This window comes from Clinocottus analis, unplaced genomic scaffold (genome assembly GCF_023055335.1).
Source record: "Clinocottus analis isolate CAN_PGR_092001 unplaced genomic scaffold, fCliAna1.0.p SCAF_6, whole genome shotgun sequence".
Classification (NCBI taxonomy): domain Eukaryota; kingdom Metazoa; phylum Chordata; class Actinopteri; order Perciformes; family Cottidae; genus Clinocottus; species Clinocottus analis.
The window spans coordinates 10,780,317-10,795,327 of record NW_027176218.1 but is presented as its reverse complement, the minus strand read 5'-3'; the positions used below and the strand labels follow the sequence as shown (position 1 = coordinate 10,795,327).

General features: G+C 43.1%; 1 protein-coding gene across 1 annotated transcript in view; it reads left to right on the top strand.

Moving 5' to 3' along the window:
* The window catches only part of igf1ra (insulin-like growth factor 1a receptor), a 68,457-nt gene that overhangs the window by 43,640 nt on the left and 9,806 nt on the right, over positions 1 to 15,011 (top strand). Inside the window, exons 3-12 of the mRNA XM_068603521.1 lie at positions 5,953 to 6,253; positions 7,255 to 7,391; positions 7,936 to 8,080; positions 8,764 to 8,972; positions 9,145 to 9,271; positions 9,821 to 10,056; positions 10,208 to 10,375; positions 10,780 to 10,987; positions 14,221 to 14,507; positions 14,621 to 14,763. Of these exons, the coding sequence (XP_068459622.1) occupies positions 5,953 to 6,253; positions 7,255 to 7,391; positions 7,936 to 8,080; positions 8,764 to 8,972; positions 9,145 to 9,271; positions 9,821 to 10,056; positions 10,208 to 10,375; positions 10,780 to 10,987; positions 14,221 to 14,507; positions 14,621 to 14,763 (1,961 nt within the window). The remainder of the gene's footprint in view (positions 1 to 5,952; positions 6,254 to 7,254; positions 7,392 to 7,935; positions 8,081 to 8,763; positions 8,973 to 9,144; positions 9,272 to 9,820; positions 10,057 to 10,207; positions 10,376 to 10,779; positions 10,988 to 14,220; positions 14,508 to 14,620; positions 14,764 to 15,011) is intronic.

The window sequence follows — 15,011 nt, the reverse complement described above, 5'->3', positions numbered from 1 at the left end:
ATTACGAGAATGAGTTAATAGGTTATGTTGTTTAATATTACCACACTACTGACATATCTAGATGTCTAGAGTGTATAAACATTATACTCGCGTTCAATATTCTTACATAATGTGACAATATTCATATACTACATTGTATTGTCATGATTGTTTGGGTAACTGTTTTAACATTCCTTTAATAGCTTTTAGAGCATTCTCTACCTCTTCAGTAATAAAAACAAAGTGGTTTCACATGTGACATTGCTGCATACCTGTGTCAATTACCAACAAAGCAACAACAACAACAGCAGCAGCAGCAGCTGCAGAGTTGGCTGAGGCCTGAGGGTAGTGTGTGTGTGTGTTGTGTGTTGTTGTGACTGGATGCGATTGAGGGGGAAATGCCACGCATGCCTGAACACACAGCCAAGCACATAGTTGTTTGAAAAACACATTGATGGTCTTTAGTGGGCATGGGAGTGGAAGAGACCCAGAAACACTGGGACCGGACAGGAATGGGCTCACGCACACCTTTGTGCACAGGACTGAACAGAGATTTAGCCGAGCTTTCCTGAGCCAGCTGTCTGCATGAGGACATCATCATGACGCTGTGCAGTGTTCCCCATTCCAAAAAAACACCCTCTGATCAGCAGAAAGGTCACTTTAGCCCAACATGCACAGTCAGACACACTCTGTTTCAAAAGGTGAAAAACACCACTTTAGATTAGATCAGTCCATCCCGGCACCGGAGACTCTATTGCTGTCGAGGTAAGACGGCGCTGGAATCTCTGATGCGGTTTGCCTTTGGCTGGGAGTGGAGTAAGCATCCTCCCTCTGGCCGTCTTGGCTGATGTGGTTTAAACAAGTGTCTGTAGTGATACACCGGGGGCTCCGAGGGAGGATCGGGTTGCCGGATGAGGATGTGGCCTGATGGAGCTCAGGGAGCTGGGGGGTCGGCCTGTGATCTGGACTGTAGCACCCCTGATGGGCCTTCTGTATGCTACTGTGCGCCTGTTCTGCTACCTTACTGTCTGCTACTCCTCTCAGCTCTGGTAACCTGAGCTCACCGGGCCTGACTCTGCACAGAGTGGGAGGCTTTGCGTCCCCATAGTGCAGTGGATTACTGTAGTGTGCAGTAGAGTGAATACTTTGGCAAATTGAGACAATGTAGAGATACGTTTAATCATGTCCTAATGGATCTATGGCCCCGTTTACATTATGGAGCAAGAGCAGTGTGAGTGATACTTGATGTGCCGCTACTACAGTAACCTCCATCAAAATCGGGCTGTCGAAGCAAAACGTGTGAGGGTTACATTCTTATTTTCCTTTTGCAAACTTTTAAACAATGCACCGTTTCATCTCAACCATATTTACACTCTTGCTTTTAATTAAGCAGTCTTTAAAATCAAACTCAATAGAAATGCAGAAGACGTTAATTCTAGCCCCCCCGAGTCATGTTTTGTTGTTCACTATTTACTGGAATAATTGGACTGAGGCTTGTTGTTGAGTAAGCTATGTCTGTTCAGGTTTTCCTTTAACTTATGATTCATCCGAAACTGTAGAAAAGCCATGCTTAATCACTATGGTTACGACACCCCCTCTCAATGACTGCTCAAGAGAGGACTTGTTTACCATCTCTGCTCCAGACTCAATAACATGTCAGTCATCAGGATTAGAACCTCCCCTGCCCACCTGCTATTGGTCCAGCAGAGAGCTCCCAGTTTAACCCCCACCTTCCTCTTCCCAGACACCCTCCTCCTCGTCGTCCCTCCCCTCAGGCCCCACTGTGAATAATGAATGATTTCCCAACTGTCTGCCACGCTTCCTACTCCTCTTCAATGACGCAGGGAAAGCATACTACGCTTTGATATGTTTTAAAGAACTATTTCATCTTCCATTGGATATTTTTGTATGTTTCACTCGCTAACACCTATTATTGTTTTGGGGAAATTATACTGGTTTAACAAACTCCTTTTATTTTCACACAATACTTCATCTTCAGAGGGGGCAGCGTTCTGTTGGCAGTAAACGTGTCACCAGCCTCCCAATGTAAACAGTGTACTAGTCACTTGCACAGCGTGCTCTCCGGCAAATGGGACATGACTTGCATTCACATGAGGAGCATTGCTGCACTGCAATCCTCTCCCTCTCAAGCACCAACGGCCTTATTGGGTAAAGTCAGACATTTATTTGAGAATCTAACTTTTAACTTGAACCCCCTCACCCATCCACTTGCATGCACACACACACACACACACACACACACACACACACACACACACACACACACACACACACCCTTCTCCAGACAGTGTTGAAATCTCGCCATCTTGTTATCAGATCGAAGCCTCTTTTTTTTTTGGCGATGCAGACTGTGGGGAAAGAGGAGGGATATGGTTTGGTTGATGAGTTTTGGGTTTCTGAACCCTCCTTTCTTGCTGTGTTTTAAGAAGACAAGGTCAACCTGACAGAGGAATGACTTTGATGCTTGCCTCCTCTTGATCCAATGCAGTCCCATATCTTTTTTTGAGTGGTCAGAAACAGGTACATACATCCTTGCATGTTTTTTGCGTAAATCTTCAGCTCTATGTTCCTCATTCCTGATCTCACTTTACAACTCTGTTATCTTGTTTGCTGCCAAAATTGCGTCTTCGGTTTCCGTCGAAATTCCTTGTATTGTTATTGTGATGTTATTGCACCAAAACAAGAACAACAGTATCCCCCTTCAATCCCTTGCGGCCTGAAACATTCTGCAGATTCTTTACATAGCCTAGCGACTGGAGGAAACCTATAGATCAAAAAACAAATAGTGCACAATTGTTGACGCCTCTTCTCACACTGTTGCTGTATTTAATGACGGTTGTAAGGCTGCATGAGCGGCTCAAAAGGATCCTCCACATTGCTGACTCGTGTTGCCCCGTTTACTATTGATGAAATGGACCTGGCCTCTCCACGTGTCGCGGTGCTCTGGCGCACAGCAGGGGCAGGCTGGTGGTTGGCTATGGTGTCTGAGCTGACTGATCAGGGAATGAGCAGGAGGGGGGGGGTGGTGGGGTAACTACAGTAAGAGAGGGACATTATAAACCTTTCTATCCCGACTCCTGGTAGTGAGACTCATTTTACTTTGCAGCTCTAGATCATTTTCAAAGTTTTTGTGTCTGTGGTTTGTTCTTTCTAACAGTTGCATTATGTGCTGCTGATGCTTTATATTACTCCTGCTCATATTAAACATCGACTCAGGGGGCGACAAGAATGATAAGAGGAGCCCCTTGTTAGATTAGTCCCTTTCCTTTGAAGTAGTGGAAACCCACAATGCCCTGCATAGCTATGTGTTGAGAGGGGCAGTGTGGAAATAGTGCCACATTAGGAACATCTATAAATGGAGGTGGTATCCTTGATACCACGGGTTGTTTGGTCACACAGTGAAACCGGTTTGACTTATATGGATTCAAGACCACAGCTCCCCCTCCCCAGCTTTCTTCTGGCGGAAGGTATGCATGTTTGGAATTTCTCTTCATTGAGGAAACTGTTAAAAATGATGCAGAGCGGGAGGGCACCTCCTCCAATGAGGCTCATTAGAGTTTGTCTTGGCTGCCCCCTTTTGGTTGGATTCCAAGAAAATAAACCCTCTTTGATGTTTCTCACTCTGCAAATCTTCAAAACTGATGTCAGCATCGTATTTCCACTCCAAGCACGGCTGTCATGTCAAATCTTGATGGCGTAGTTTTAAAGAAGATCTTTGCCAGAATAGTTAGATAGGCTATTCATGAAGGTATCGCAGAGCCAGTCATCCCCTTGTATGACGGAGCATATACATAGTGTGAGTGGGAAGCTATGCATAGCACAGGGAAGGTCATATAGGTAAATACTCTTCTCACTCAATTCATCATGAAAATATTCCTACTCCTGTGTGTGATTTCAAGGTCTGTCTTTCTTTCAATCATTTTATTTTAAGGTTCTACAAGTTACAAATAACCTCAAACTATACAACAACAACAGAAATAAAAAAAAATAATAGATCACAACCACAACTATATCAAAAATCAGACAAGGACAGAAAACACAAACATACATTATAGTTTGTGCAGGCCACTTATCGAAGGTCATGTCTTACCAGGAGACCGTCACTGGGAATGTCTGTGGGCCGCTGTGTTTTGTACAATACATATTTTTTTTTTAGGAAATAGGGTTTTTCTTTCTTTCGTCACAGCATTTCCCAAACAGACCATTTCTCCTCGGCACTATTAGATTTGACTGAACGTGAATACAAATGGCAAGTTGAGTAACTGTCAGGAGTGAGAAAGATCTTTCCCCTTCCCTTGTGAAACCAAACTGGAGTCGGCACTTTGGGAGTATGTGTTTGCTCCGCAGCATTACTGTTGTGCACAGTAATCACATTCTTCATCTACAGATGTTTTTGTAAAGCAACATTAAATATTCATCAAGAGAGGATTAGCTCAGCAGCCGGCTTCATTTTCTTGACTGATTTACAAAGCAAACCACTGATGCTCCAACACTCGCGTTTCATTTAAAAGCAAATAAACAAGTGGAGCTGCTTTTTCTTCTCCACTCTCTGGCACATGCACACATTGACATATTAACATGTGTACACATGTCACACAAATGCACACTCATTCTTCATGACGCGTACTTCTGTAAAAGTGTCTGTACTGGGGATGGATGAAATAAGGACTCCTGTGGCAAAGTGATACATGTAGTTTCACATAACACACGTGTGTGTGTGTGTGTGTGTGTGTGTGTGTGTGTGTGTGTGTGTGTGTGTGTGTGTGTGTGTGTGTGTGTGTGTGTGTGTGTGCGTGTGTGTGTATTTCCTTGCAATGGCTTTACACCAGGAGGTGGTTGCTTAGGAACCAGGACTTTGTTGCATGCACAATTTTTAATATGCAACAAAAAGGCTTTTATTTTGCATATTATCACAGATTTCTTATGCGTTACTCTTCGACACAGTCTCTCCCAGAGCCACTCTTTATGCAGACAGAGAAACAATCAGTAGCAGAAAGCTGCTTGCCAACAGTTCTTTTTACAATCATTCACATGCACATCCAGGTGCTCTTTCTTTAGTGGACTTGTCTGAAACTAGGACACCGCCGCCTGCAGAGATCAAGATTAGTTAGCATTGGGAATCATCCGCTTTCTACACCTACATCTGCTTTTCCAGGTGTGCTACTTTATAAATAGGTTACAGCATTGAAAGCTAACCTTCAATTTGTCATTTTCATTGTTGCCATTCTTGAGTCATTTATATGTAAAGCTGATAAGGATATCATGAGTGCTTTGTAAATCTTCTAACAACCTCTGGCTTAATTGTTTGCCTTATTACCCGAATGACTAACTTTTATCCTTTCTGTTTCAAAGTTTGGTTTTCAAAAGACACATTATCTAGTGAAAAAGAATGATTTATTATTGGTGATTTTGTAAGCTCTGTTCAATAAGTCAATTTATAATGACTCTCACATGTCTGTCTCAAGCAATGGAAAATGCAGCGTGTTATTGGTAACATATTGTTATGGCTTTTGGTTTCCCAGTGATGCTCAGTAAACAGTAAGGATCTTCTATCATTCATGTTGCTCAAGCTCATTTAAAACACCCCACACAACAATTATTCTATTGATTTCTTTTCTCACAGCCTGGAAGGATTTACAGTACAGTAGTGTCCCTCACGGTATCTGTACAGTCTGTATATAAACGCGTATTGCCTTGCACATATTGAGTCCTTACTCCTTTTAGACCTATTTATTGTCTTTCTGGCCAGAAACTATGCTGATAATAACAATGACACATCATCATCATCATCATCATCATCATCATCATCGTCAGTTCTCAAATTATCAGTCACATTGAATATGAGAGCTTATCCACAATCTGTGCTTCAGTTATGTAACAGTGCCCAGCAGTGCAGCCTGTTTCCACCCAATCAAAACTGACCTCTTCCCCATATTTCTCTGTTTCCTCCAGTGTGCCCCGAACACTGCAAGCTTTCCTGCACAGACCAGGGGGAGTGTTGTCACAGCCAGTGCCTGGGCAGCTGTACTGAACCCAACAACGACATGGCCTGCTCCGGCTGCCTCCATTACTACCACGAGGGCCACTGTGTGCCGGACTGTCCACCAGACACTTACAAGTTTGAGGGCTGGCGCTGCATCACCATGGACCTGTGCTCCCACGTGCACCTGCTCGGCGATATTCTCTTTGTCATCCACGGGGGAGAGTGTATGCCCGACTGCCCCTCTGGCTTCACACGCAATGAGACAAACCGGTAAAGACGTACCCTTCAATTCTAGTTCATGGTGATTGGGAAATGCAACGCCAGTTGACACACTGAATGTACAACATAATAGGAAGAGCTTAACACGTTTTGTTTAATGTTCTGTATCTGAATTTGTAATGATCATTACCTTAAGTGTTTCCCAGAGAGAGACAGAGGTCTTGGTATTTCTTCCTCGCTAATGTTTCTGTGAAGCGGTGTGATTTCTCTTCGTTATTCACACACACACACACACTAAAAGGGTGTATGTTTGCATAATTTAATAATTTGCATGAGATATCCTTGCACCAAACTTCACCTGGCTCTTCACAGGTTGCTTCCTGGATGTTATTTATGCTATTTATTGAATCCCTTTTTATTTACCACATTGGAAACTATTGTTTGTGCTGAAGGTTAAGAACCTTCAGCACATTGGAATGTGCTGAAGGTTAAGAACACGTCCGACTATTCATGATTCAAGTTTAGACTTTCCAGACTGTTTAAAAAGCGTGCAAGGTGCTCAACAGAGTGCTTTGTTGTCTCCACTCACCACTGGTAGATTTTACAGATTAATACTGAATGATTTTAAGGAGAGCCCACTTGAAATATCCACTTGACATTTCCTTTGTTTGACATTCACCTTGAACAAGAAAACTTTTGTATGCAACTTTCCGCCCTGTTTTGTCTCGTCAATTCCCAAACTTTCCATACCGCCTCTCTGCTGCTGTATTATTTGGCCATACCACTGCTGTTTTATCTCTAAGGTCAAACAGTGAGTCACTCTCTCACAAAATTCTGACGAGGGCCCATAAAAGATTAAACTCTCCGTGTGAGAGATGACCTTGTATCATGGAGCGAATGTATTTGACTGAATCCTTTGGAATGCTTGAGAGACAGGGAGTGGACAGATGATTTCAGGGTGAGGTAGAAAAGTTCATATCAGATTTTGTTCATTCTCTCACTTTTTCTCTTCCTTCTCATCCTCTCCTTCCCTCTGCTTCTACTGTAAACAGCATGTTATGCAATGCCTGCGATGGCCCGTGTGATAAGCCGTGCACATCGCCTGTCATCGACTCTGTGGATGCGGCTCAGTCCCTGAAGGACTGCACCGTCATCGAAGGCAACCTGAACATCAACATCCGCCGTGGAAGTGAGTGCAGCTACACAGAAGCACAGTGCTTTTAACACCACATAATCTGCAATGTTGCAGTGTAACTGAGCTCCGCAGACTGTTGCGCTACACTAGCCAACATCACGATAAATATTTAATTTGCCATCAATCTGTCGTTCAATAAGCTATAGAAATCCTTTACCGACTGCATTATACTGACTTCACTAAACTATGCTGCCCAGCAAATAGTATGATTACAGAGACAGATAAAGTTATAGGGCCTGGTGGTCTGAGCGGCTGGAATTCACAGTGAGGGCCAGAGAATCAACATTACATCTGCTTCCTGCACTCTAATCCAATTATCACATTATGCTATAATGCATGCATTTGCTCAGTTGGTAGGGCGCCACACAATCTAATCTCTACACATGATAACACGTATACAACTTAAAGTAGTGTTTATTAGGATATTTGCGTAAAGAGCTAGTATGGGTGGCATAGCAGCAGCACCCGTGATCCCTGTGACATTTCTTAATGTGCTGTTTTGTATCTGTGTCTGTGTGTGTTCATCCCCTGTCCCCAGATAACATAGCGTCTGAGCTGGAGAGCTTCATGGGATTGATTCAGAAAGTGACGGGCTATGTGAAGATTCGTCACTCCCACGCACTTGGCTCGCTGTCCTTCCTCAAGAGCCTGCGTTACATCAATGGGCAGCAACTCATCGACGAGTATGTTCGCACTGTTTGTCTGCACTATTTTGTCTGTGATTGTGTTCGGTGAATTAGAGAACATGAGCTGGGAGGTTGTCCACAACATATCATCGAAGTGACTTCTGGTTGAAAGGGAGGGGGCCTAGAAGGTGGATGTACATTAATGCACAAGATAACAGTGTTTAGTGTATTGTAGAATCATTTTAAAAATGTGTCATGCCGACTGGCCAGATACAAGAGTGTGGCCACAAAGCTAAATGCATAGTCTCTGGTCCATTAAACTGTGGTATCAGCAGTAGTCTTAGATATGCAGGAAAGCTTTTTTGGTTATGGCCAAAGGGGTCATGGGAAATCCTGTCGCCCTTCTTGTTGTCGTTTCTCCCAGGGTAACGTTTCACTCAGAGGAATGCTGTTGAGGATGGCAGACATTCCTTTCACTCTGGAGGTGTTCAGCTGTGTAGCTGACGTACTTGAGTGTTAGCATGACACTGTTTTCTGTTCTCCGCCGTATGAACCCCGGCTGTCAAACAGACACACAAACCTGACACCTATTCAAGTGCTTAATGCTAAAAAAAATAGGTCATTTTAACCACATTTCTGACAACTTCAACTTCCCTGAGACCTATTTACGAACATACCTTTTTTGTTGTTGATCTATATGGGCTGGCTGTAACCTCTTCTTGATCTCCTTTCATTATCAGCATTTATTCGTTCTCCGTCATCGACAACCAGCACCTGCAGTCCCTGTGGGACTGGAGTCAACACAACCTGACGATTGGGAATGGACGTCTCTTCTTCCGTCTGAACCCCAAACTCTGCATGTCTGAGATTCACAAAATGTGGGAGAAGACGGGCATTGCTGTGAAGCCAATGGCGGGAGATTTCAGTAACAACGGTGAACGAGCCAGCTGTGAGTATATTCACATGGACTTTGACTACTATGACTATTGGTCTACGTTTTTGTTGTTAGTGATGTAAAAAAAAAAGACGTGTCATTCAGTGTTTCGGGACGATAAGAAAGCGATGATAGGTTGTCATAACATTGTATGTGTCTCCTTGTACTTCCTGCTCTGTCGCAACAGGTGAAAGTCATATCTTGAAGTTCAAGTCTAACATCACATCAAGCCATACGATTAAGCTTACATGGGAGCGCTACCGGCCGCCGGACTACAGAGACCTTATCAGCTTTATAGTCTACTACAAGGAGTCGTGAGTACTCAACTTGTTATCCTTCATAACACATGATCATACGAAATGTATTCTCCATCGAGTGTTTCTTCTTTGGCCATTAAATCAGAACTTAATCTTTAAAACTCAAAATAAGAGCTATTTTATGTAAAACTAAATTTGAAATGATCACATCTGTCTGGTTTTGCATATTTTGCCCAAAATCACTCCTAATTTTACATTACTGACCACCCCTAATTACAGATGAGCAGCAGAATAATTCCTCTATTGCAACACAGACAACTAAATATACATTACCATAATTACAACACCCATGTATGCTTATTGTGTGAGATCTGGGTTTGAATAATAAGTAGTACCTTCAAGGTAGATAAGCAAAACATGTATAGTTTGCTTTGTAAAATTTCTGGAGGAAATAAGCAAAACCATTGATGAATCATATCTGATAATAATGTTTGGTTTTCATTCCAACAATCAATTTTTATAGTAGATGTCATTTTTTTGTAAATGGTGAACATTTAGATGAATTCTGATTTGTCAATGTACAACTATGTTTTGTGGCTTTGCCAGCCCGTTCAAGAACATCACAGAGTTTGACGGACAGGACGGCTGTGGCTCAAACAGCTGGCACATGGTGGATGTGGATTTCCCTCAGGAAAAAACCAATGACCCGAAAGTCAGTCTTCAACAACTCAAGCCCTGGACCCAGTATGCTATTTTTGTGAAGTCTATTACCCTGCAGGTGGAGGACAAACACATTACAGGAGCAAAGAGTGATATAATCTACATTCGTACACGCGCATCGCGTAAGTCTGACCATCAGCACATTGGCACCAATACTGTAGTTGTTGATTATATCTAATGCTGTTTGTAAATGATTAGAGCTTGGAATGCAACCGTCTCAGTAATTCCTGTAAAACATTTTAATGTAGCAGACTGACTTTGGCCTTATTGCAGTGCCGTCCATGCCCAAAGAGGCTCGTGCATATGCCAACTCCTCAACCAGGCTCATGGTGAAGTGGTCGCCTCCGGCATATCCCAACGGCAATCTCACGTCCTACATGGTCCGCTGGCAGCGGCAGCCTGAGGACCGGGAGCTCTACCAACATAACTACTGCTCCAAAGGTGTGCAATACTCATTCTACAAAACCATAACCATCTTTTTATTGTCTGGGCATCCTACTGTTGTTGTCATCTACAACATTAACCACACTTTTGGGGAAATAACTTAATTTCTTTCTTGCCGACGGTCATTTTAGAGGATTGATACCACCCTAATGTCTGTACAATAAATATGCAGCTACAGCAAACAGGTAGTTAGCTTAGCTTATCAAAATGACTGAAAAGGGAGGGACTTTTTTTTTTTTTTTACACAAAAATAAGTTAAACAATGAGCTCAGCTAACGATTTTCCGTTAATATTTACATATAACTCTGTGCAGAAAATGTATCAAAGAATACGATCAGCAGCTGCTTTGATGATGCAATGGGCTTCCCATTGCTAAACCCTCTTGTTTTCTCCTAAAACAGAGTTGAAGATCCCGATCCGTATCCCAGCCACAGGGTTCACGGACATGGAGGACAACACCAAGCCCACCAAGTCCGACCTGGCAAGGACGGAGAAGGGCCCATGCTGTGCCTGCCAGAAGACGCCAGAGGAGAATGACAGGGAGAAGGATGACCGGGTCTTTTTAAAGATTTTCGAGAACTTCCTTCACAATGCCATTTTTCTGCCGAGGTAAAATAAACCACAGATGTGTTGAAGATTATAATCTCAGCCATACAGGCATCTCCTTAAACAGTTTACAGCTACTGCTCTGGGCCTCCTTTCATTCTGTGGTGGTGGCGATCAAAGAGCTGAGCTTGTTTGACTAGATGGGTCAAAATGAGGAATGAGGTGGCGACGTTAGGAGCGTTGTAGCTCCTCAGTGGAGACGACAGGATCCGAGATGGACCTGACGGGTGTTGAGCCGGCCTGCGGGTCTCAGCCCTTTTGTCAGGCGGTGCAGAGGAGGAGGCCTGCTGAGTAAGATCCAAAGTCTTCTTAGCGTTCTTGTGGCTTTATATTGCTATGGCAACAGTGGCACGGGGATGTTAGGACCCAAGTCGGCAGCAATTTAGGCAACACAAACAAACCCAAGAGAGAGATGTGATTAAAGAGTCTGAAGGGCCTAGTTTGGCTGCACACCCGTGGCTGCTTTTGCTTTTGTTCTTCACAATAGGGACTGACATCTGTGTTGTGTTATCATTTAACTTTGCTCGTGGCGGAGGATGTTTCTCTGTTTAAAAGACTCCCGCCCTCCTCCCACACTCCTTTATTCTCATATCAACACAGTCACAAACAATCTATGCGTTTGTGAAATTGTTGCCGTAACACTGCATCTCCAACATCTATCACAGTAAAATATGGAGACCTTTGATACACGTGTTGCTTTCCACCAAGAACACTCAGTAGGTAGCTTATAAATCCATACGGCAGCTTTAAACGATGCTTCTCAGCCTCTAAAGTTCATTCATTCAAACAGCGTTACGGTGCTTTTTTTTTCTTTGCAACGCTCTTGTGGAATTGGATCGATGTCTTTTGGAGGAAGAATAATAAAACAGCTTTCTGTTGTAATTGAACTCATACATGCCCCCCCTCCCTTCTTTCTCTGGCTGTGTTGATTTGTTATAGTATAGCTGTCTAGGACACAAGCGGATGGCAGGTCCCGGCTTCTGCAAAGGGCTCAAGCTGTGTATGCACAGACTCTCCACTGTAACAGAGCCAGCAGTATATCAAACCACTCCAGAGAAAAGGCTAGAACATTGGGGAGTTTTTTTTTCCTCTTTCTCAAAGGTTCAGGGTTTAGACCCAGGGTGAGGTGAAAGAGGGTGGCTGAAAACAGAAACAGAAAGAAGAGGAAATGTTTTCCAATCTGTCCTCCACCCGGCACTCCACTCTCCTCCTTCCCTTGCACACTCTCTTTGTCAGGGACTTGTTTTTTTTCTCTCTCTTTTCTTTCTGGAGTGAGACAGCTGCCAGGAAATGTACAGTGAATCCATCTGGAATTTAAATGAATTAGGGAAGAGCCCCATCAGCCCTCGACTAACAGAAAGTAAAGAAAGGCAGACTGATTTAGTTGAAGAGAGGGAGGATTGCTGCACAAAGAGGATAACTGCCAGTGTCTGTTTAGGAGAGCTTGTGGTACGATCCAAAACCTGACTTGAGCATTTATTTACTGTAATCGCTTCCTGTTAAAAGTAATGATGAAAGTTATCTCTTCTTTTGTCTGATCAAGAGATTTTGAGCCTGCAGTATGTATCTTACTGGCTACAGGAATGATATGTAGTCAATGCTTTCCTCTCTGGATTTCATTGCTTGCGTGAAGGTACATCTTTTTTTAGCGGGTGAGGTCAGGACTTACTACTGTAGTAACTCACTAGTTTAAGGTCATGCTTCAGTCAGCTGAGCAGCCTTCTCACAGTGTTCAGACTGACCTGCTTAACTTAACACTCTTATTGCACAATCAGAAATTGGATAGCATATGTTGTCTTTCATCTGGCCTCTCAGTGTAGTCTGTCTATCTCTCTGCCTCTTGTTTAATCACTTCTGTTCCAGAATAGTTTAAGATTTACTTCCGTTACAAATCTCTCAATCCAGAACTCTCTCGTAAGTTTCCATGTATTTTTTTTAATGTATTTTTCAATAGTAACAGTAGCAGATTTTGAGTGCAGGACTTTGGATAGGACCACACCATATCACATATAACTGCCAGAGAGGAATGTTGACATGTCAGTGTGACTGGTCTTTCCCACGGATCTGTCTGTGTCTGTCCACTCCTCGTGGAGGTGTATGTCTGCTCAGACACAAAAGATGCTTCACTGTAGCTTTGCTCAGTTAGGTCTCTGAGTTTACTCCCTCACTGTATTACTTGCGCTAGAGCTAAAACCATTTGTCAACAGAACAATTATCAGCAGCTATTGTAATGAGCAAATTGTGATGATTTGCAGCTTTTTGTTGTCTGGTTAATTAAATTAAATACTTTGGGAGTTCTGGAGTGTTAGTTGGATAATACAAGCCCATTTTAGATATCACCTGGGCTTAAGGAAATCATCATGGGCATTATTCACATTTTATGGACTAAATAATTAATCAATTAATTGTGGATAAATCGTGAGATTGATAAATGCTTTAAATAATTGTCAGTTGCAGTCCTAATTCCCAGTATACAGTTTGAATTATGTCTGAGCTCTTACATATGCTGTTTCAAAACTTAGCCACCTAATAATGCAGTACTCATGACATTTCCAAACAACCCCTGAACATTTATTTAGTTCTGTAAAGGCTCCATATACCTGTTGTCACCTGCTGTCGGTACAGCTTTCATTTTCCAACTCACTCCTTTCCTTTGTCCGTCTGTCTCCGCTGACTACCTGGTAGGTTTTGTATGTAACTACAGTAGGTTCAGTGCCCTGTGGCGTCTGTTGTATCTCTGCTGCTGCTGCAGTCACAGCTGTCAGCGCCTGCTTGCCCTCAATAACGGAGACGATGTCCAGCTCCCGGTGGCTCCACGGCCGTTTGATTCAGAGTGTCACAAAGATATAAGCCATGTTTTCTGTCATGTCCGCTTTTTGACCTTAAAGACTTTTTCAATGTTGACTGGGATTCGTGAGAAATGAATGAAGAGTTACTGTGGAACGATCTCTTTGTGTCTTTGTCTTTTTCTCTGTGTTCACCTCGCTATGAACCGTTAGACCTCATCCTATGACGCAGCTCCACACCAGGGAGTATTATTCAGCATTAGTACACATGGTGGACAAATACACACATTCAGCAAGATGCTTTGACTTTGTGTAAAATTATTTTGGAGTTATGAATATAAAAATATTTATTTTGAAAGGATTTCCAGGACAAACAAAATATGTTTTATCTTTTTATTTAATATAAGAGCACTCACTATACTTAAAGCTGTTTCATCCTCTGTATTTCAGGCCCCCAGATCGTCGACGTAGAGATGTTTTTGGTTTGGCTAACAACACACTGCTCTATGACGGTGTTGGAAGCGGGAACGTCACCCTCGGTCCAGGGGATAACAGTACAGATGGCATTCCTCCCATCAGGGAGTACCCCTTCTCAGAGGAGAATACAACAGCAGAATATTTAGAGATCCCCAACCTGCGACCTTTCACTGTCTACCGCATTGACATCCATGCCTGTAACAAGGAGGTGGGGCTCTGCAGCGCTGGAGCCTTCGTCTTCTCCAGGACAAAACCGGCAGGTAAGGAAGTGACCTGGATACAATCTATTATAGAAATGTGGCACAGTGCGCTGAAGCACCTTCTCCTACAGTGCATTGAAGACACATGCTTGTTGTGCTTGTGTGTTTCCCAGTCAAAGCAGATGACATCCCTGGAAAGGTGATCTATGAGAGGAGTGACAAAGTTGAAGGTTGTGTGCTGCTGCACTGGCCAGAGCCCGTCATGCCCAACGGTCTCATCCTGATGTATGAGATCAAGTTCCGTCTGGGGACAGAGGTGAGTAAGGCTGTATACAGCTGAAGATCCCCTCAGACATGTTTCAAGACATTTCACAATTTAAAAGATCCCAGCACATGAACCGAAGGATACTGTCCAGCGTCAGCAGATTCTTGTGCCAAACTCTGCACAGACATCATTCTGCACAGTGACAATAAAGCAGCCAATGAAGTGACAGCATGCAATACACATTTTGGTGACTTTTAAAGTGATGAATCTGCAAGGCCCCATGGCTTAAAATGGTGTGT